This window comes from Arvicola amphibius, chromosome 6, assembly GCF_903992535.2.
Source record: "Arvicola amphibius chromosome 6, mArvAmp1.2, whole genome shotgun sequence".
NCBI classification, from domain to species: Eukaryota; Metazoa; Chordata; class Mammalia; order Rodentia; family Cricetidae; genus Arvicola; species Arvicola amphibius.
This window is the reverse complement of record NC_052052.2, coordinates 38,195,858-38,219,604: the sequence shown is the minus strand read 5'-3', so window position 1 is coordinate 38,219,604 and position 23,747 is coordinate 38,195,858. Positions and strand designations below refer to the sequence as shown.

The 23,747-nt window shown below is 37.9% G+C and overlaps 1 protein-coding gene across 2 annotated transcripts in view; it reads left to right on the top strand.

Moving 5' to 3' along the window:
- Positions 1 to 23,747, top strand: part of Faf1 (Fas associated factor 1) — a 278,068-nt gene that overhangs the window by 231,721 nt on the left and 22,600 nt on the right. Inside the window, exons 16-17 of one of the 2 annotated variants that reach the window (XM_038332461.1) lie at positions 16,724 to 16,834; positions 18,369 to 18,446. In XM_038332461.1, coding sequence (XP_038188389.1) covers positions 16,724 to 16,834; positions 18,369 to 18,446 — 189 coding nt within the window. The remainder of the gene's footprint in view (positions 1 to 16,723; positions 16,835 to 18,368; positions 18,447 to 23,747) is intronic. The other variant, XM_038332462.1, reaches the window with a different exon arrangement.

Sequence of the window (23,747 nt, the reverse complement as noted above, 5' to 3'; positions counted from 1 at the left end):
AAATAAGAAGAGAGAATATAGAAGCTAACCGTCAGGTCGAAGCAGAACTTATCATTTAAATACACTTTGAGAAATACTATAAATACTGCAATGTTATTGTAAACTGTTAGTATCGCTTAAAACAAGAACGTAAATTAAAGGATAGGAGCTGGGAGATTAGCTCTTTCCAAGAACCTCGATTTTATTTCCTCCAAGGTGGCTCGCAAGCACTGTAACTGCAATCCAGGGCATTCTGGCATCCTCTTCTGGTCTCCATAGGCACCAGGCCTGCACATGGCATGCAGACTTACATGCACTTAAGACACCCATACCAAGAAAATAAAAATCATCTTTTTAAAAAAAAAATGAAGATAAAGGATGGACTGTGTCAGTGGTTCTCAACCTGTGAGTCATGACCCTTTGGGGTTGCATATTAGATATTTACATTGCAGTGCATAATAGTAGCCAAAACTACAATTATGAAGCAAAATGAAATAATTTTATGGTTGGGGATCATTACGACATAAGGAAGTGTATTAAAGGATTGTGGCATCAGGAAGGTTAAGAACCACTGACTATGGCTGTATTTATAAGTGGTTTGCATTCATTGAAGTATGCAGTATAATCTGTAATATATAGCAAAGAAGAGTCAAGATGATGCCAGTTTTTATTTAAAATAAGATAAAGTACCATTTCTTGAAATAAAAGGGTACTTTCTGACTGTAGCAACGGACATCTATGAAAAAAACCCATGTAACAACATGCACAGTGTTTGGAACAAGTGGAGGAATCAGCATTGAACAAGATTGCAAGTCAACACATGAAAACCTGCTACGATTCTGTACACTTGCAATAATCTAAAAAAATAATTAAGAAAATTTTCATCTAGATTAGCCTGAAAGAAGAATAAAATACTGAAGAATGAATTTATCAGTGAAGCCCAAACCTTTTACACTAAGATCTGCAAACAAAAAATGAAATTAGGAGAATATAAATAATTGGGAATTATATTTTTCCTATAGAGTAGGATGGAATAAGAAATGTATTGATGTAATTTAAATTGATACCTAGAGCCACCGCAGATTCAGTGCAGTTCTTATGTCAACCTTTAAAGGTGATTTTACAGAAATAGAAAATTTTGTCAGATTTTTTATATTGAGTTTTAAAGGAACCTCCAGTAGCCAAGCAGTCTTGAAAGTGATCAAGATATGAAGCGTTTATACTTCCTAAGTTCAAGCTGTAGCTTCAGAGTGCCTATCAAGACAGTGCATTGCTGTTAAGAGTAGCCCAATACCAGTGGAAGAAATCAGAACAAAATGAATCCTCAGGAGAGCCAGTTGATCGCCAAGGATGCCAAGGATGCGGGATCATTCACTGGGAAAGGAGCAATCGAGTTAACCTTGGTCCTGGGGAAACCAGATATCCAGATGCCAAAGAAGCTTTGATTCGTGATTTTTCTATACAAGAATGAAATTAAGAACTAAAGCATTTGCACTTAGAGGAATGAGTAAGGAAGTAGCTTCATGACCTTGGATTTCTTCAATATTTCTTAGAAATTATACCAAAAACATGGGAAATGAAGAAGAAAAATAGATTGGAGTACTAATAGTAAATGTTTTAAAGACATATAACCTTAAAACTTGGGAAACAGGCAAGAGGACTACCAGAAGAAATTTGAGGCCAGCCTGGGCTATAGCAAGGTTGAGTGCTTTTCTCTCCTCTCACACGGTTCAGGATTGCCTGCTTAAGGGACGGGAGGCCTCTCAGTGGGTCTTCCCACCTCTTCAGCTCAGTCAAGATAGTTCCCAAAGGCTTAAAGCCCACAGGCCAGCCTGCTGATTATAGACAGTGCCTCACTAAGATTCTCTTCCCAGGTGATTCTATACTCTGTCAAGTTGACAATTAACGCTAGCCCTCACCCCTGAAGTTTGAGTCGATACAGCACGTGCTGGACACTCTTGTAATCCAAAAAAGCAGAAAATAGTCGCACTTTGTCTTCATGAGCTTTAATCCTGAGCAGCTGAGCAGTGTACTACTTGATGTTAGAGTCTAAACTTTCACCTTTTACTGAAGCAAGGGTGTCAGAACTACCTTAAAGAAGGGACTGAATGTGTGCCTTTGGGTTTGATTTGGTTTGTTTTCAGAGATGAGGTCTCAATGTGTTGCCAAGGCTGGCTTCAAACTCATGGTCCTTCTGCTTCGGCCCTTCATGTGGCTGCGATCACAATGTTATACCACTGTACCCAGTTATGAATGCATTTAGCATCTGCCTTTCCAAGTATTATATATTTTCTACAAATAGTCTCTTCTAGCTATCACATTGATAAGAAGTAGTTATTGTCACTATTTTTACTGAAGGAAGCACTGATGTATATTATAGAGGTTAAGTAATTTGCCAGATGTCTAGAGCTGCATCACAGCCACAGTCGCTTTGCCTTCATCATCATCTCTTGTGACACTAGTATACCCTTTTATTCATGAACTAAATTGAATCAGTGCTCTTACCAAGATTAAATAAAGTCAGCACAGACTAACCTGAAGAGCCGACCAGACATTCCTAGATTCCCAAATATCTTAGTCAGTTGAGCAGAATAAAATAAAACCTTGTCTTAACGGTCTACTTTTTGTGCATGAAATAACACTCACTTAAAAAAAATACATCCACACCCTCTTTATTTACACTTGTTGCTCTTAAATGCCTGCTGATGATGGATCAGTTCATCCGTTCCTGACATCTCAGAATAGTGTAAAGAGATTAGTGAGTCAACACTGGCACCACAGTTCAACACACCTGCTCAGAACCAGTCCTCCAGATTTTCCCCTCTGTTGCCTGAGGTGGAGTCTTCTTCATGGATTACAGTAACACTTTTTGACAAGTTTAGACTGGGTGGAACTATGTGTAATGACAGAACACAATTGATAATATCTCAGTAATGCATTCTTTTTTTATTTAGGCTGTCACCATCTATCACCATAAAAGCATTCATTGCTAAATTGCTGGCCCAACCTGTCCACTTTTTTCTTTCAGTAACAGTAAGGCCAAATGAAGTGTGTGTGTGTGTGTGTGTGTGTGTGTGTGGTGGTTATGAGATGGGAACTGGCTGTGGTACAGTGTGTCTGGTTATTTATTTCCCTTTATATTGCATTGTTCTTTTGGTTTGGATTATTTTGAAGATTTATTTTTCTTATTTTTAATTGTGTGTATAGGTGTGTGCCTGCATATGGATATATACACATGAGTGCAGGTGCTGACTGAGGCCAGAGATGTGGTATCTCTTGGAGCTAATGTTACAGGAGATTATGTGTGCTTTTTAACCACTAAACAAGGCCCTATATAACACTGTTTTAAAACTCAGAATAAAAAATTAAAACTGAAATCCTTCTTTTACATGGGTCTTTCTATCTTCCCAATGTCAAATCTGATTGATACTTTAAAGAAATGTTAATGGAAACATTTTCTATATGTAAATCTTTTTAAAAGAATTACAAAAATTTTCTTTTCTTAAATATTGTACATTAACCTAAACCTTTTCTTGGAGATATTCATATCCCCTAAGAATTCTTTATGTCCTTATATGACCATGCTTATGAAAAGGAATTTGGGGGCAGAAATACCTATAACCCCAACACTTGAGCAGGGCAGGAGAATCCTCAGTTTGAAGCCATGGCCTCGAGGTTACAAAGCCAAAACCCTGTTTCGAAAAACTAAACAAAACAAATAGATAAATTACCATTGTAGTCAGGAGGAATTTCTCGTAAAGAGGCAGGCACGTTTTGGTTTCAGTTCCAGAAAAGACATGACAAGGATAGGTAAACCGAAAGTACATTCACTGTTTGGGGAAAGCGTGAGGAAAAACAAAAAGAAGAGTTTGAATTCATTAAAAGCTAAGAATTTTGTGTAGTAAGCAAGTCAAATAACAGACTCAGTAGCTCGCTACTACAGTTTTATTAATGTTATCTTACTTCTACAAGCTTGTCTCTGCTTTTTTTTTTTAAAGGCACAGACCTGGATGTCCCAGAACTCTCTTGTAGACTAGGCTAGTCTGAACTCATGGAAAGCTGCCTGCCTCTGCCTCCCTCTGTCTATCTCTGACCTCTGCCTTGCCATGCTGGAATTAAAGGGATGTGACCTTTTCTCTGCTTTATACCTACTAATTTTTATTCGCAAAGTTGCTTCATCAATTAACTGTATTTCCTGGAAGCAGGTATTTGCACTATAGTATTGAAAACACAGCAATACTCGTAAACATAAGACATAGGAGAGACAAAAACCATCTTTAGTTTCAAAGGAATGTTTCAGAGATTTCCAGCTGGTGAGCCAGCATTAATTTTGTTTTGATCACTAAACTTCTCAGGGTCCTGCTGCTTTGTGCCCACAATATGCTCAACATGGGTACCATAATAGGATGATACAATCCTTTAGATATTAATGATATACAGATACTTATAGTAAAAACAAAGCATAATTTCCATGATGCATGTATATGTAGGACATTGATATAGAAATAGTGCTTATGATTACATGACTATACACATGTATTAGGATTCACAGAACTATGTACCATATAATCTATTTGAAAAATTTTTGAAGAGGAAAATAAACATTTCATATAATAGACTTTAAAATCAGTTCATTATTAAATAACTTTGGTGGCACCTATTAAAACATTAGCATTGTAGTCATAAGCCTGGGTCATTTGTATATTCTTCAAAGCATGTGTTTTGTGCCCATTTTACAGAAGAGGAAAGTACTAAAGTTTTAGTGACTTTCCCAGTGACTGACTAGAACAGTCATTTGTATAGGCAACAGTAGGATTGTGCAGGGTTTACAGATACAGACCCTAGCTGTTGAAGCAGCAGTTCTCAAAAGTATAATGCAGTCACTGCTAGTTCCATAGCTGCCAGTGGGGAGACTGTTTATTATTTTTATTCTAGATGGAACTGAATTCATGTAGTCTTACTTCATCGTTCTCCAGTTGAAGGACAATCATTGTTTCTAACCCAAGATTCACGTACAGTCAGCCTGGTTGTTATTGTTGTGCTTTAGTGTCTATTTCTCTTTAAATTAAATATTTGCCTTGTGGTGGGATGGCTAACGAGTAAAGAGAATTGGAAAAGAAGACTTTTCAAATTGATTTTGCATTCTGCCCCACCCCTTTCTTAAAATGTATTTTACATCCTGACTACAATTCCCCCTCCCTCTTCTCCCCCTAGTCCCTCCCCACTACCTCCTCTCTGCCCTCCCTCCCCCATTCCACTCCTCTTCTCTTTTCTATTCAGCAAAGGGCAGGGCTCCATGGAGCCTACAAAACATGGCAATTCTCTCCTTTTTAAGATTTTTTTTAAACAAAGCAGGGTCTCAAGGTCCTAGGTTGGCTTCAAACTTGCTATATAGCCAAGGAGACCTTGCTCTACCTCCTGAGTGCTAAGATAGGCAGGGCAGGCATAATCACACATGGTTTTTAGGCAGTGTGGGGGACTCAAAACAGGGCTTTTTGCCTGTGAAATAGCACTCTACCAGATAAACTACATTCCCAAACCTTGTTTAAGCTTTTGGTTGATGGTTTTTGGCTCTTGGTTTCTTTCAGTGCTACCCAAGCCACACACATAATGGGCAAGTAAGTGATCTACCACTAAGTTTCTCACCAGCCCATATCATTTTGGTTTTCAGTAACATTTTGCCTAGATTTGATTATACTATTTTAGTTTGTATGAAGAATTTATCCTGAGGGGAAAAATAGACTAAAGCAATAAAATGCAAAGAATACAGTGTGTGGAATTTCTTTACTGCAAATACTCCAGGGATGTTTGAAACAAAGAACATGTATTTTGTTGTCTTAACTTGTTTATTCACATAAAGCAATAGATTGGTGAACATCTCTTCACCAATTGGATGGTATAAAGCCTTCTAAACAAGTTTTAATCCAGTGATCAATTGGAGTGTATACCTATGAGTATCCTGTTACTGTTTACTAGGAGATTGAACTGTAGAATTTCAGTTTGTATGTCAAGACCAGCCAACCATGTAGAACAAACCATCATGTGGTTGAGAGCACTTTTACATTTGCTTTTCAAAATAACATCTTTCTGTCAAGGAAATGTCTAACATATACCTGCCTGCTGACTCCTTTATTCCTCACTTTGGAGAAACTACCCATCACAGACTTATGTGCTTTCTTTCTGTATTTAAGTCCAGGAAAATTGTTCCAATGCTTTTCATGTGATAAGACCAGGCCAAGCTAGCTAGGATAACAGCATATCTGTTAGCAGGAAACTTGCCATTTGTTTGTAAAATGAAATCTCAGTGGCAGAAGTTGAGGGTGATACAAATGAAGAGACATGGGCCATGTTCAAGTGGGCTAGAAGGAGGTTTAGAAGAGTAGGAAATGCACATTGGCCAGAAGAACAGAAAGCAGTGCAGTTTGAGATGAACTCAGGGTAAATACTCTTGCTTAAGAAAAGCTCTTTGTCTCATGAGACATTGCTGAAGGTTACTTAGAGCAAATTTGTGTATGCATGCCGGAGGCAGATCAGATCTATTGGAACTGGGGTCACAAATGGTTGTGAGCCACCAAGTAGGTGCTGAGAACTGATTCTGGGGCCTCTGGAGAGCAGTAAGGACTCTTAACCTCCAAGCCATCATCAGTCCCGTTTAAAACTTTATTCTGTGTGTATGTGTGCTTGATCTGCATAAGTCTGTGTACCACGTGCCTGCCTGCCTGCTGCTACTCAGGCTAGAAGAAGGCATCCCATCCCCTACAACTAGAGTTACAGATGGTGGTAAACCACCATGTAAATGCTTGGGAATCAAATCCAGGACCACTGAAAGGACAACTTAAGTACTCTTAACTACAGAGCCATCTCTTCAGCCCCTTCTCCTATCTTTAATGTAAGTTTGTAGCTACTTATAGGATTATTGTGATGGTTGTATTAGTTAGTACTTATAAGTACTTAGATTGGTATCTGTTAAGTACCCAGGAACTATATTCTGTAGTAATGATACTATAAAATGATTTTGAAAGAATGAATGTGAAATAACAATTTGGATATAAGGAGAGGACATTGCAAAAATCTGAAAATAAGATGTAGCTTTATAGTTTTTGCACGGCTGATACAGATGGAAAAGAAGTGTTATTGATTCAGTAAGACAATAAGCAGTTGTTCATAGAAAGGACTGGGGAAGCTGGAAATGTGTGACAGGTACATTTTTTTATAAGGTGTACATCTGTATTCTGGTAGAATTTGGACTTTAAATTGTACATAGTAAATACTGTTTTTTAGGCAGGAAATTTACACCATTTGGATATAGGGAGCTGTAATGTCTGTAGCATTTGCACACTCTGTTCAATCTCTACAATAATATTGTTATAATTTATCTGCTTTGTTTGCTTTTTAAAGTACATTGATTTTCAAAATATAGTTCATATGTATGTTTGTAGAAAGTACAGATTTCTAGGCTTTTGTGTTGGAAATTCTGCTAGTGGACCAGAGAGTGTTCTGTTCTTTATTAGTTTTCCTATATAAGAAGTGATTTCTGTGTGTCTTAAAATTTGAAGTTAGTGGAGTTAATGGCAAGAACACAAGTGTTTGGAATAGACAAGCACAACTCCTCAATAGGATACACTCTGGACAAACTACATAGGCAGTTTCTGTCTTGGTTTATCTGTCAGAAAGCAGTAATACTCTTTTGTGGTATTGTGGGAATGAAAGGAAACATTTGTAAACTGACTAACCTATAATTGGCATTCATGTATGTTGCCTCCTTCCTAAGCTTATAGTTTGTCTCCCACAAGTAAAAAGGGAGCATGTCTTAGCAGTCTTGTCTCCAGTTTCTAACAAAAGGCTGATGTCAATTAGGTGTGCACTAAGTGTTTTATAAATGTGTAAGTGAATTGACTAAATGATGAGATAAGTTTTATAGGGAGGAACAGGAAACTGTGAGAGCCGTGAAGAATGCAAAGGTCAAATCTGAGCAGTTTGAATGGAGGTGCTTAGAAATATGTTCCAGGTCACAAGGCAGCTATGTAGACTGTCTTTGGCTTGGTAAGCCTTTACACGGACACTCACAAACTATCTAGCTTTCTCTAAGGTAGACATTGAGATGGTTCTTCCAAACCTCTCCTGGATCTAGCCTTTTTCAACTTACTGCCACATACCACCTCTACCCAAATGAAAAAGTATCTTCTAAACACCTCTACCACAAATTCCAGAGATATTCTAGCAAGGCAACTTCACGATTAAAACTTGGCAGTTCCTTGTAATGTGTAAATTCATTTCTCTGTTTTCATGATCATACAGTGAGCTATTTTTCAATTATTCTGTTTAAAACTGTTGTTAACTAGTGTGTCTTTAATTAGTTTTTATGTAATTCTTAGGCTCAATCTTATATAATAGGAATCTAAAAAAAATTCTGAGTGTTAGATTTTTCCATAGTCCTCCCTATATTGTTTTTGAGTGCTAACAATTCATTAATGTAGACAAATCAGTTTAGCGTATATAAATTTAAATACAAAGGGTTTATTTCTCACTTGTAGACTCCTTGCCTAGCATGTGTGAGATTCAGAGTTCTATCCCCAACATTATATGTATGAACATCTGCTTACTATGTTTTTGTTTTATAGAGTGCAGACTAACATGAGTACATGCGTATGTGTTTGGGATGTGGGAATTGGGTATGTGTACTTGATGCATGCAGGTAAGTATGCTGGTATTTTGTGATCATGTGGAGGACAGAGCAAAACATTGTCTTTATCACTCTCTGATATTACCTTGAAACAAGATCTCTCACTAAACCATTTCTCCTTTTAGCCAAGTTGACCAGCCAGCAAGCTCTCAGGATCCTCTTGTCTCTGCCCTTGTTGCCTGGATTATATAGATAGATAGGTATAGATAGACAAATGATTGATAGATTAGATAGATAGATAGATAGATAGATAGATAGATAGATAGATAGATAGATAAACAAACTGTGTAGCCAAGTGTTCATTTGTTGTTCCTTGGTAGTTTTAGAATCTACCAGTTATCAGACACTGTGTAGGACTAAAGACACAGATGAAAAAGACAAAGTCTCTTCAGTTTGTTTATAGTCTGATGAAAGACGTAATCAGTATTACTAGATGAGAGAAATTATAAAGCTGGAGCTAAACATCCCTACATTATCTCTATGGGGAGTCTGTTAGTAATCAAATGAACAAAGTCCATACTTGGTATTTCTGTTAATTTGTGAAGCAAGTGGAAACAGATTCTTCTACCCAGAAAAGTAATTCTCCAACTGTCCTTTATGCTAACATAAGGAATATATTTACATCTTTTTAGAAAAAGAAAACAGATTCAGGAGAAGTAAAGCAGAAAGACCTCTTAGGTGCTAGCATTCTAACCAGCTGTGGGACCCTGGAAAAATCACTTCCTTTTCTAAATCTCAGTTGCTTCATCTCTAATAGGTCTCTTTTTGTCCAACCTCATTGTTGAGAATACATGTGGAAGTGCTTTGTAAACTTTGAAATATAAAACTTGAAATGATTAAAAGTCCTAGATAAAAATATAGAAAGGCTATTCATTAATACTTCACATATTTCCTTTATTAAGTAGTTAATGGTAGATTTGATTAGATATAGACAGGAAATGAGAACACTTTACAGAATGGAATCCATAAAGATAAACTTTCCCTCCCACCCTCACTCCAGAGCATTTAGCTAGACTTACTATGTTAACAGAGCCTTGTTGGAAAGAAATGCATTTTTGACTGCAGCTCTTGCTTTCCTTTTTTTCTTAGAATGTGTGCCCTCAGTAGACATGATCTGAGAATAATTTACATGGCTACTGGGAAGCCTTTTAATGGAATCCATTTGAAAGCACATGTTTTTGTCAGAATTATTCTTGCTTTCTGTAAGAGCAGTAAGAGTTCCTGGTCATGCTCTTAAGTGATGCTTGAGTGAGATAGGATTCACCTAGACACCATTTTAAAGTTCATGTTCTGACTCATTCAGGCTAGTGTGCCACCCACTTGTTGGCACACTACAATTGATGTGCATGTTGTATGTTCTAAGAATCTCTTCTGGTTTCGGTTGGGAGCAAGGCCATGGGTCTCGTTTATCCTGCATTGCAGTGCTGTCTTCTTGGGCCTTAGTCGTTTGTGTTGACTTTCTTCAGTAAAAGTCACTCGGTTCTAAGTCAACTTCTTCAAGTTTCTAAATCTGTAAACACAAGTACCCAGTCATGATTGGCTTAAAATTATGTAAATATCCTAATAAAAGGCTATGTGTACCCACTCTCTAAAATTGTAAGAAAAATTGTCATGTAGTGTCATGAGAGGTTCCAGTAACTGTTCTGAGCAAGAAATGTTTTGACAAAAGCCCCTGCTGCTGCTGCTTTTAATAATGTTCGCATTTTCCATGGCTTGTTTTATTTTATTAATGTTAGTTGGTGAGGGGTCTCTAAGACTAACAGTTTATTGGGGGAATAGAATGGCGTCACAGTGAGAATGGGAATGCACAGGGAACTGTGAGTGCATACTGATAGGCCAAGGCTCCGAGTAAGTTTTAAAGGCAAAAGTCACAAAGGAAACAATAATTTTTGGCCACAAAGATTAATAACAAATGATACTAGTCCTGTGTCAAACTGGTTGAATATCTTTTACAAGGCTTATTATTTGATTTTTGTTTTACTTTTTAAATAGAGTCATTCACTATATAACCTATATGACATTGAATGCACCACCCTCCTGCCTCTGCCTCCAAGTACTTTAAGGTTGTGAATAGATCCACTCACCAGGCTTGCAGTATTTTGTGTTTAAGGCTGAAGCAGACTCTGAGTAAGGCTGTGGTTCTAGCAGGGCTTTCTTTTGTGATAATTACTACCACTCAGTTGTGAGAACCTTTCCTTTATAGTCACCCAGCTTTATTTATTATGGTTCTCTTGGGCTTTATATTTTTACTCTGTAACATTAAATGATAGAATTTAGGGGTTCTTATTTGGGAACTATCACAAATAAAATTTCTATGAAAGTTTGTGTGCATGTTTATATATGGACACCTCTCGTTTGTCTTGGAGAAGTGCTTAGGGCTGGCAACCTTGAGTCATATGGTATATGTGTGATGAACATTTTCAGAACCTGCCAGATCTTTTGCAGAGCAGGTAGATCATTTTGGATTCCAGCCAACAGGGTACAGGAATGTCAATACCTCCACATTCTTGTTAGCACTCAGTATAATGTTTTCCATTTTAGACATATAAATGACTGTGTAGTGCTGTCTCCTGATTTTAGCTTGCATTTCCTGTTTACTAATGAGATGGAGAGTCTTTTCATGTGGCTCATTTGTTTTACATATGCCTTAAATTGGTGAAAGGTTTGAAAATCTTTCCCATTTTTAAAGTTGGGTCTTTTCATTACTTATTTTATTTTGAGTGTCCTTTACATATCTAAGGTACAAAGTGCTTTATTTGACATGACGTGTAAAGATTTTTCTCCCTGTCTGTAGCTTGTCTTTCATTCTCTTTTATAAAGTACGTTTTGGTTGTCTTTAAGAGAACAAAAGTTTTTAACTTTTCTATTTAAATTCAACTTAAACATTTTTTTTCATGTATCCTTGCTTTTGAATCAAATCTAATTGTCTCCTAACACATGATCACTGTGTTTCCTGTGTTCCTGTGGTAGTATTGATGCAGATCTCACGTTGATTGTTTCGTAGATAGGCATATGCACTGAAATTCTTGGTATATGGATATTTTGTAGTTCCAGCACTATTTTTGAAGCATCACCCTTTCCCATGCAATATTCATAGTGCCTGTGTGGAAAATCATTTACTGATAGAACATAGTTCCGTATCTGAACTCTGCCTTTTCCTTTGTTCCGTCTTCATCCTGATGTCATATCCTTAATCCAGCATCATGACAAAACTGGAGGTAGTCACAGGAGTCCTCTGGCTGTTCTTCTCAAAGTTTTTGTTCTTGTTCCTGTTCATGAACTTGCCAGTTTCTTTTAGTATTTTGGTTGGAATTATTTTGAATCCATAATCTTTTAGAGAGAATTGTCACTAAAACAGTTATTTTTTATACCTAATCCATGAAAGTGATTTCTTTCTGTTTGCTTAGCTCTTTGGTGTCTTATTACCCTTGGTGTATAGATCATTTCTGTGTTTTTTAAAGTATTTCATGTATTTTATGTTTTTATTGCTATCCTTCCTTTCTTCTTTCTTTCTTTGCTTCTTTTTTCTCTTTGGGGCCCTGCCACCCAGCTCTCAAATAAATACATGAAGACTTATTCTGACTTATGAATGCCCAGCTTTCATTTGGCTTGTTTTTAGCCAGATTTTCTAAATTAAATATCCCTTTTCTACGTTTTGCCTCTGGGCTTTTTACCTTTTTTATCCTATATATCTTTTCTTCTTACTCCATAGCTGGCTGTGTAGCTGGGTGGCTTTCTGTGGATTTAGTTATCCACATCTGGGCGCCATTCTGTAGAAGGAGCTGCGGGCTGCGTTCCTGCCTGGCTACCTTATGCCCCGAAATAACAATACACAAATTGTATTCATTTAAACACTGCCTGGCCCATTAGCTCTAGCCTCTTACTGGCTAACTCTCATATCTTGCTTAACCCATTTCTAATAATCTGTGTACCACCACAAGGTGGTGGCTCCCGGGAAAGATTCAGCATGTCTGACCTGGTGTCTGGCTTCATGGAGACTGTCTCAGAGAGGAGAGGCATGGCGTCTGACTAACTTCCTTTCTTCCCAACATTCTGTTCTGTCTACTCCACCTATCTAAATCCTGCCCTATCAAAAAGCCAAGGCAGTTTCTTTATTAACCAACGAGAGTCTTCCATCAGGAAGGGGTATAAGCAAGGCAAAGACTGACACATTCAGGAGTCCTGGGTTCCCATCTAAGCTCTGCCAGTAGCTTTGTTAGAGAGGCCCATAACACTTTATCTGTCCTCATTCCCCATCTCTAAAGTGGCTCCTTTGGCCATATTGGTCCTCCTGTGTTTATAAAAGTATATGAAAAACAGGTGGGATTTTGAGCAATAGGGCTGATGGAACAGAAAGCAACATTTAAGGAAGAGGAGAGTAACCTAACCCTGATCAGTACACTAACAAAATGACGATGATATCACATGGAATTACCTGGCCTTCTTTGTATCCCCAGTGCTATTGTCATAGCAAATGTAAAATTGATACTTAATGAATATTTGTGACAAAAGGAAAAGAGAAAAACAGAGCAGACAGGATGGTGACTAGTTGGTTTAGGAAGTCCTCTACAACAGATGTGTATTTAATGGTCTTTTGTATTTCCAAGTCTGTTTTAGAACAGAACTGCTTGCTTAGAGTATGTGTATTGTGAACTGTAGTTGTACTTAAATGGCTTCCAGCTGATACAGCATGTCCCTTTGTAGAATGAATGTACATAGTATCATAACAAGTCAGTCCTGCCCAACCAGTTGACTACATTGACCAAGCTGGGTTGCTTTGTAGAAGAGCTATACCCTTTTTCCTATTTTCACTGCAAACAATTGATGCTTTGTGCCTAAAAAAAAAGATTGTTTATCCAGCGTATACTTGGAGCTGCAAATGTAACTCAGTGGTAGATCCCGTGCTTAGCATGTGCAATATGCCCTAGGTCTAATCCCCAACATTAAAATAAATAAATGAAAAAAAGAATCCAAGCCTGGTGGCACATGCCTGTAATCTTAGCATTCAAATGGTGGGGGCAATAAAAGCAGTTGTTCAAGGCCAGCCTGGGCTGCATGAAGCCAATACCAAAATAAAAACAAAAAATTAAAAAATCCAAGCATGGTGGCTCATGCCCTTAATACCAGCATTTAGAAAGCAGAAGCAGGGATATCCAGGCATATCTCTATGAGTTTGAGGCTAGCTAGCCTGGTCTATATCCAGGCTAGCCAGAGCTAAATAGTGAGAACATGTAAAAGAAAGTGGGGTGGAAAGGGAGGGAACCCAGATTTTAACATACTATCTCTTCAAAACTAATCGAGGACACCAGGCAACACGACCCACAGAATCAACTAAGCAGGGCTCTTAGGGACTCACAGAGATTGAAGCGGCAATCACAGACCCTGTATGGGTCTGCCCTAGGTCCTCTGCTGATATGTTATAGTTGTTTAGCTTGAGGTTTTTCTGGGACTCCTAACTGTGGGAGTGGGGGGTGTCTCTGACTGTTTTGCCTGTTCTTGGAACTCTTTTTCTTCTACTGGGTTGCTTCATCCAGCTTCAATATGAGGGTTTGTGCCTAGTCTTGTTGCATCTTGTAATGTCATATTTGGTTGATATCCCTGGGAGGCCTACTCTTTTCTGAAGGGAAACAGGAGCAGAGGGAGATGGGAAGAGCGGGGGGAGGGGAACCTGAAGACAGGATGCAGTGTATGAGAGAAGAGTAAATACAGAGGAACAAAATACTAAGGTTTAGCACAATAATGAAAGACACGTCCCATCAACTTTTGGCCTCTACATGTGCATACACACACTCCACACACACACACAAAGTGCACATGTGCACACACACACACATACACACACAAACCATTGCATAGATTTATTTAGTCTGTACTTACTAAGCACCTTTCAGAAAGTATCAGCAGTGTGTAAAATAGCAGCATATAATATAGACAAGCTCTCTACTTTGTGGTGCTTAGTATTGTGAAAAGGATAATATATTAAATAAATAACTGTGATATATAATTGCAACTTAATGCTTTAAAGGAAAAACAGGATATTCTGAAATCGGAGCTAATTTCAAAGAGGTGAGGTCAGAAAAAATAAGGTCAATTTAAAATTTTAAGCATCCTAAATATTTTTATAGCACATATTTCCATAGATATAGAAAGGGGCATGATTATTCTTTTATAACTTGTTGATTTCATTCTAGAGATACATAATTTTGAAAATATATTTATCCACAGGCACACAGGATCCATAAGAGTTCAATGCTTTAATTGATGTCTGAAAAGGAAAACATTTACCCATTCATGTAGCGTGCCATCAGCAGCACCAGGACGTGTGCACAAGTATGCTGGCCCACCCATTGCCCTCCTCAGTTATGATGAGAAACTGTAGATGAAGTATCTCAGTCCCATTCTACATAAACTTGTGTCTGGGTTAAGGAGAGGTGTTTACAGAGTAGTCAGTTCATTGAAAGAACATGTAGACAGAAACAAGAATATTCTTTGATGGGTGGGTCAAATAACCATAAAACCTTTTAGTAGAATGGGGTAAAAGAGCCTCAGCTGGAGTTAGTGAAAATAGAAAGGAAAATGTAGTTAAGAGTGTACTGCTGAATATGGCTCTAGTGGATTTTAAGGCCCATTTTTATTTATGGTTTTTATTTACTTATTCCTGCGTCTATTTTTGCTTTATAATTATCTAAATATTGGAATTAGAAGGCCTAGGCACTAGAGAGAGCACCTAAAAGGATGCTGGAGATAAACTCTGTCTCGAGTAAACATATAGTGAATTAGAAAGGCAAAGTATTAAGCCTTTTGAGATTTCTGTAACAAATCAGAAATGGGCAAATATTTGTGGCTGTATAGTTTCAACTTAATGCAAGAGTGACTGAAAGAGAGACTTACACTCCTGGGTGCAGTTATTTGTTAAATTGAAGTACTTAGCCAAGCCTGGTAGTGCACATCTCTAATTCCAGGCAAAAGCAGGCTATACACTGAAACCATTTCAAAAAATAATAATTTTAATAATAACAATAATAAAATACATGTATCTTGAATATTCTGATGGATTATGCAAATAATAAATTTGCTAGTGAAATAATTTTTAATTTCATCTAAAATCAAGAGTTAATGTAGGTGGATGGTGTATACTCACTTTAAAATTAAAGGTATTCTAAAAGAGGACCTGGAAATGGTTCTGTTAGGCAAGTGCCACACAAGCATGAGGACCTAAGTTCAGATCCCCAGCACTCATTAAAAGCCAGGCTCATCAGTATAGTGTGTAACTCCAGTGCTGGGAGAGAGAAGGAGGGGTCTCTAAGCTCATTGGCCAGCCAGCCTCTTACGTTTAGCCTTTCTGGTTCTCTTTTTCCATGTGTTACTGTACTATGTGTATGTACATTACTGGCTAGCATTTACATATGAGAGAGAACATGTGGTTTATTTCTTTCTGAGATTGTGTGATCTCACTTAATATTCTACATTAATTTTGTCACATGCAAAAAAAATAAAATAATTTTGACACAGATAACTTCTGTTAACTACATGCTTTAAGTATGAAAGTAAGGAGCTACTTAATAATCAAAAGAAGAAAAATTTTGTCTTAACTGAAATTTTAGGCATGTGTGAAATGAGGTTAATAAGAGTATTTTGCTTTCAGCCTTTTTAAAAATTTCCTCCTAGTCCTTAGTCCCAGTGCAAAAATCTCCAAATTAGGAGAAAGGGGTAGAGGAACTCATAATTATGCAAATAAATTAAGCATTCCATGTTTTACTACAGTTCATATGCTACTGCATTTAATTCTCACAATAGCCATATCAGACAAATAGTATTTCAGTTTACCATAGGGGAGATAGAAGATTTCTAGAGATGTTAAGTGGCTTAGGTCACATGGTTAGTTCAGAAACAGGGCTAGGATTCAGATATTCTCATATTTGCTATGTATTAGGTTGCTCATCTTGCTTGTTTGCTTAATCTGTATACTTTAAAAGCTCCTTATTTAATTGTAATGAGTTCATTTAGAAATAAAACAAGATGCTTTTCTTTTTTCTCTTTTTTTTTTCTTAAAAAAAAAAGATGAAACTTTACCTGAACCTTTCATTTAAGGATGAACGTGAAGCCAGAGAGAACGTGAAGAGAGAGCAAGATGAGGCCTATCGCCTTTCCCTGGAAGCTGATAGGGCAAAGGTATGTTTGGTCCAGTGTCTATGAAATGTAGGACTGAGTCCTAAATAGTTTGGTTGTCTGAATGCCCCCCCCCAATCACTTGACGCCCTAAAAAATGTTCAGTTTTCTTTAGGAAAAGCTAGGTTCGTTAACAGAAAAATAATTCTACCCATAGTTCTCATATTATCATTTATTTTGACAAAATAAGTTGTGCCAGAATAATAATAGTGATAACAAAATGAGCCTAGTATCTATTTTATAATTAATGTATGGTAGAACCAACAGGGCTTTTTACATTTACTTACTACCGTGTTTGGGTGATGGTTTTGTGTCTGTGGAGGTCAGAGGATGCCTTGAAGGAGTCAGTTTTCTCCTTCCACCATGCAGGTTCCAGGAATCTAACTCAGGGTGCCAGATGTGGTGGCAGGTACCCTTCCTGCTGCATCACTCACCTACCCAGATGTTTGGTTGAGTTCTGTGAGTGACTGCTGTGCTGTTAGGTTTGGAAACAATGACTTGGTCTGTGCTTCGTGAGCACATGCTGCTGTATTGGGTACGAAGAAGCCTTGTTTGTGTCCTCAGACAAAGACTGATAACTTGGTAAAATGGCTTCAGTCAGGACCATGGACTGTTTTCCCCTCAGGCAAGCTCCCACAAGGCATCAGAGAAGCACTGAATTTATGAGTGTTCATGAACTGGAGGTTCAGTGGGGGAAAAAAAATCTTTCCAGCTTTTTTGAATAGCCAGCACATGGGAACGTGTTGGGAAAGCTTTCCTCTAGGTGATCTGAGTGAACTACAGAGGGGAAGGAGAAGGACAAGCTCTTGTCCAGAGCGTGTGGGATGTAACTACACACTGTTGTGACCAAAGCTTGAGATTTGTGCCAGAGTGTGAGCAGAAAGGATCAAAATTTAGGGACAAGAGAAATGTTTGGGGGTGGGGTTGGTGGTGGTTTGATTTGATTTCATTTGGTTTTAGAGACAGACTCTGTCTTTTTGACTGACCTTTAACTTGCTATATAGCCAAGAACAACCCTAAACTTCTGATCCTTCTGCTGCTACCTTCAGAGTACTTGGATCCACACATGTGCCACCATGCTCAGTTCATGCTTTATGGTGCCTGGGTTCAAACCAGAACTTCATATATACTAGGCAAGCATGCTGCCAATTCGGCTATATATGCCTAGCCTCTGAAGGCTCTTAAATGCCTCCTTACACAGAGCCAACTATGTTGTTTGACCAAGAATCCAGCATATCAGAAAACGTCTTTCTGTAGTTTTCCATTTCCATTTTTAGTCTAGAAATAAATATTGTGATTACCACACTGCCTGTGTATATTATGTTGAATAAGCTTTTTAGATATAACTTGTTCCCCCTTTTCCCTTTTTTCCCCCAGAGTAGAAACCACCCAATAATACATGTAATACAATAAAAAAAATCTTTATACTGGAATTCAATACTATTAAACATCTATCACAGTCCTATGAGCTTGATTCCTTTGTTTTATTATTTTTATATGTGTTTATTAATATTTATCTTTGTCCAAATATCAACAGAGAGAAGCTCATGAGAGAGAGATGGCAGAACAGTTTCGTTTGGAGCAGATTCGCAAAGAGCAAGAAGAAGAACGAGAGGTAGGACATGATTTCAGAAGAAAATTCTGTTGTATTTGATAGTGAGGCTATATCAGTATTTTGTTTGAAACACCTTTGTGCTTTTTCTGGGCCCGTTCTGTTTAGAGACCCTAGCCTGTCTTTTTAAAAACCATTCTTGTCTAGTATATGGGAAGCTCATGTAGAAAAAACTTGATCAGGTACAATTAGAATCATGGTTTTCCTTTTATATCTTTGTTTTCTGTCCCTATTGTTGGCTTAAATAGGCACATCCTATCATCCTTAGAGTTTCTTACCCTGAGAATATAACAACTGCTTTCCTTCCCCCAGGCTTTACCCATTAAACAATTAACAGTGTTACTCCTATAATGTCTTGCACTGGGCCCCTAGATGTGTTCAGCTGATATTTTGTCCTTTGAGTTTATGTCTGTATCAATAGTAGAGAACGTCTGTGCTCACTCACTGTGCTTTTAGACTGTGGACCTACAAGCTTAGTAGAACAGTGAGGCACATGTGGGAATCTGGGCTGCTCTGCTTCAGTCTTTACAATGTAGAATTACGTTGCCTTAGAATAGTAGACGTTGTGATAGATGCCCTGTCTAAGAACAGTAAGGAATTACGTGAAACAGCATCAAGTGATTCTTTCACTGCAAGGGGAATTAGAATGCTTTTTCTAGGCATGAGGTCAATACACGTGATGCACTTACATATAAAGAAGAAGTTATCTGACAAGTTCTGCAAAGCCTCGAGGGTCTAACTGAGAAATTGTGTTACTTAATCATGCTTGGTAAAAGGTACGCAGTACTTTTTTTGTTCACATAATTCACCCCTGTTTTACTCTGGAGACGTGTCTATCTACGACTGCTAGATGGCCAGCAGATAAAGCCCGGTGCCTACTTACGTTACTTTTCTTGTTTGTTCTTCTTTTTTTTCAAGCTAGTACTCTGCCCCCAAATTAAAAATAACAGCAAATGACAACAACAAGAATTTTATAGAACACAGCAAGGGAAACAAATGATAATAAAATGTTTTCTACCTACAACAACAATTAAATCTTAGGACTGTATCACATGTCTGCAGATAAGAGAAAATCAACATGGAAAGAATGTAGTAAGTTGCATAGGATGAATAAAAGCAAAATATTTTGGGAATAACAGAAAAAAGTCTTTCATAGCTTTAATAATCAGAAAATATATGAAGAGGTAGTATTTGAGCCCAGGTCTTGAATGATGTGTAAAATTCATTATCACCCATCTTCTGCTACTTCCTGAGTATCTGCTCCTTTCACAACCCTGATTCTCTTTGTGCCGCATCTGTCCCATACAACTCTGCTAGCTGCTTTGAATGTGCGTTATTCAGTAATCATGAGAGCAAGGCAGAAGGTGAGAGATTTCTCTTCATGGGTAAGAAAAATGAAGCTCAAGTGGGTCAAGTGTAGAACTAGAAACACCTGAGATTCTCATCTAGATCCTTGTGACTATGGAACTCATGCCCTCCCACATACTCCATTCTAGTCTAAGCCATGTGTCGTTGTGTGTGTCTGTAGTAGTCATATATTAGAAATTTTCTGGACTTTAGATACAGAGAATTCTCCACTGTCCTTTTAAAACTAGTTCAAGGAATGCTAATGCTGAGATGACTCATCAAGGAGAGGTACCCGCCCCAAGCCTGACTACTTGAATTTGGTCCTTGCACCCTACGTGGTGGAAGTAGAGAACTGACTCCCACAAGTTGTCCTCTGACCCGCCACATATGTCATACATACACACACATACGCGCACGCGCGCACACACACACAATTAATTATGTAAAAAAATAAATGTAGTTTAAAAAAATTTAAAATACAATTTAAAACTTGAGATTCCTGATCTTTTACATCCTCTTTCACACATGTACTTTCTGTCCCCTCCCTCACCCCATATTTAGGTTTTTTTGTTTTTTAGTTAAGATCATATTACATAGCTCTGGCTCGAACTTGCAGTATAGACTAAGCTGATCTTGAACTCAGAGATCTACCTGCCTCTGCCTTTTAAGTACTGAGATTACAGGTATGAGCCACCATGCCCTCCCTTGTCTTTTAGGATATTGTCAACTGTATTAGCTTGCTCACATGTCAAGAGTGTATGACTTGTGCTGGAGTTAACTCAGTGGTTAACAGGCTGCCCTACCAGAGGGCCTAGGTTCAATTCCAAGTGTCCACATAGTGTCTCATAACGATCTTTAACTCTAGTCTTAGGGAATCCAATGCCCTTTTATGAGTTCTGGAGACAGCGGGCACCCATGTGATACACATGGAGGCATAACACTCCTATAAAATAAAATTTATTTTTTAAAAAATTCGAGTACATAAAAATTCACTACATGTTCTGTATTGATAGCATGATAGTATATATTATACTTTCTTCTAATAATTTGCATAATTTACCCTGAACTAAAATTTTCTTTTTTAATATTTATAAGGTCTTTAGAAGACCCCACATATGTATAAATATCTTCAAACCAGAAACTTCTTATATCTAAAGCATTTCTGGCCCCAAGCATTTCAGATAAGAAATAATTCTGCCTGTATATATGTATTCCAATCATTAACGTGTAAAAGGATAGAAATCAGGGAAGGGTACAGGTTCCATTGCAGTGGTCATTCCTTGCATTTTTCCCATTGATGTTTTCCCACAAAATACAAGTTTTGGCAATGCTGTGTTCTCAAACTTCCCTCATCATCTGTTACAGAGGTTGGTCTTTTGTAAAGACTCTATTCCAGCCTTATGCTCATTTTCTGATTGTTTTCATGGAATGTCTGTTAACCAATTGCATCACGCTAGTATGCCACAAACCAGTGCTAGAACTAGATGCTGGTGGTGAAGTCTCTGAGACCCAGAAAGGTTATGGCTTGCCTGTTGTCACCAAACTGGTTGAACATACAGTCTTGATCAGAAGTTGGGTCACCTGACTTTCCATATTAACACTGGCAGCCATCTAAGTAGAAATCACAGTCCATATTATTACATTGAGAAACAAGAGGAGTTTTGTTATTTCTATTGTTTCTGGTATTTCAAGACCCTTTACAAACATGAACAGTCAAATCGCCTTATTCACAAGGAAATTCCTGAGTGGTTGATCTCATTTTTCTCTAAGCAACTGTTAGAATGAAATTAGTGAAATATATAAAGATATATTGATCCAGCCCTTGACCATAATAAAAAAAAAGTAATGGATATTCTGAAGGAAAAAAACACAAATATTACAACAGAAACCTTTCCATTTTACTAATTTATATGTACCCTTTTTTAAAAAAAATATTATTCTCTCATACAATACATGCCAACTACAATACTCCCCTCCCTCCACCCCTCCCAGTCTAAAATCAATTTTAAGTGATATGTATAAATACTTGTGATTCAAAGAATTTTAAAAAGAGTGATAGATGTAAAATTATGAACAACTGGAAGAAGATAAGTGAAAGGTGATAGGGCGTGTTGACAAGACACTCAGAGGGGACCCAGTGCATGCAGTCAGAGTCTGCATTTGCTCAAAGGGATCCAGTGCGTGCAGTCAGAGTCTGTGCATTTGCTCAAAGGGACCCAGTGCGTGCAGTCAGAGTCTGTGCATTTACTCTCTTGAGCTAAAACAAAGAAAGATATGATCGTTTCAAAGTCCCACTTTGACATGAGGTTTAACATGAGTTAATAAACTAGTATCTCTAAGGATACCGTATATTTTCCTACCCCAGAGCCTTAGAGTAGTGATTCCTCTAGTCCTCTAAGAGGAATCTGTGTGGCGAACTTGTGGTCCGTCAGAGCATTGATAGCAAGTCATTGTGACATCACCTGACAGATATTTTCATGTAATTCAAGTCGTAAAGCCAAAGTGTACTATATTTTACATATTTCTAGCAGTACAGTTTTAGGGGTGAGTCTTACAATGCCTCAAATGTATAAACTATTGTCATCCAGGAAATCTTTCCTTGCCATTAAGTTTTTGGCAAGTAGAGAAAAGATACAACTGAAGTTATAATCTGTTGAGCAGATGTTTATCAATTTTGTTTTCTTTTGTTCTGTTTTGTTTTTGTTTTCAAGACAGGATTTCTATGTGTAGCCCTGACTGTCCTGGAACTAGCTCTGTAGACCACACTGGCCTTGAACTCATAAAGATCCACCTGCCTCTGCCTATGAGCGCTGGGATTAACAGGTGTGTGCCAGCACTGCCCAACTTATCAGTATTATTTTAAGTCATTTATAATTATAAATCTGTTGCTTACATAACTTACATAAGTCTTAAATCTTACATAACTTACTATGTTATATTTGTAAAATATAGTCCAGCCCTCAAGGAGCTTATTATTTAGTGCAAGAAATGAACAAATATAAATAACTAGAAGAAAAGATAGTATATATTATAGAATTATTAAAGCAAGAGTACTGAAAATGTGTGGAGGCAGGAGGCACAGAAAGACTTCACTGAAGGGCGGGGTGGCCAGGTGTCCATCATGAAGCAGAGTAACACTTTGATTGAGTTAATTATTGGATGGCCAGGGGAAGGCTTTCATTGTGAATAAATGGAGAAAGGCGCATTTTAATAAAGAACACTACATAGACAAACTTAGAGAACAGTTCACTTTTGGAGCTATGCTTAAAGGGGCCACATTTTGAAGAATTAATGATGAAAAGTAATTGGAATGGGACTGATGGATCATGCGACCAAACCCGTCTCTCTGAATGTGGCCAACAGCGGGGGCTGACTGAGAAGCAAAGGACAATGGCTCTGGGCTCTGATTCTTCTGCATGGACGGGCTCTGTAGGAGCCTTCTCAGCTTGGTCGATCACCTTCCTGGACCTGGGGGGAGTTGGGAGGACCTTGGTCTTAGCATAGAGTGGGGAACCCTGATGGCTCCTTGGCCTTGAGAGGGAGGGAGGGGAGGTATGGGGTGGAGGGGAGGGGAGGGAAGGGTGAGAAGTTGAGGGGAGGGGAAGGCGGGAGGAGGAGGGGAGGGAGGGTGGGAGGAGGAGGGAAGGTAGATGGAATTTTTAAATATAAAAAAAATAAACCATGAGAGGAAAAAAAAAAGAAATACAAAAAAAAAGAAAAGAAAAGTAATTGACAAAATTGAGTCTTATTAGTTTTTTCAAAGTTGTCTCCTGTAGTAGAAAACATTAAATAATGTTAAAGGCAAGAAAACAGAAATTATATTAGAAGCCTTGACAAGTTCACTTGAGATTTTTATTGCCACCCCATCATCTCCACTTGCATTGCTAATAAATATCACAGACTTCATCTGTCTAAAATCTTAAAACTGATCTCACCCTTCCCACCCAAACCTGCCTT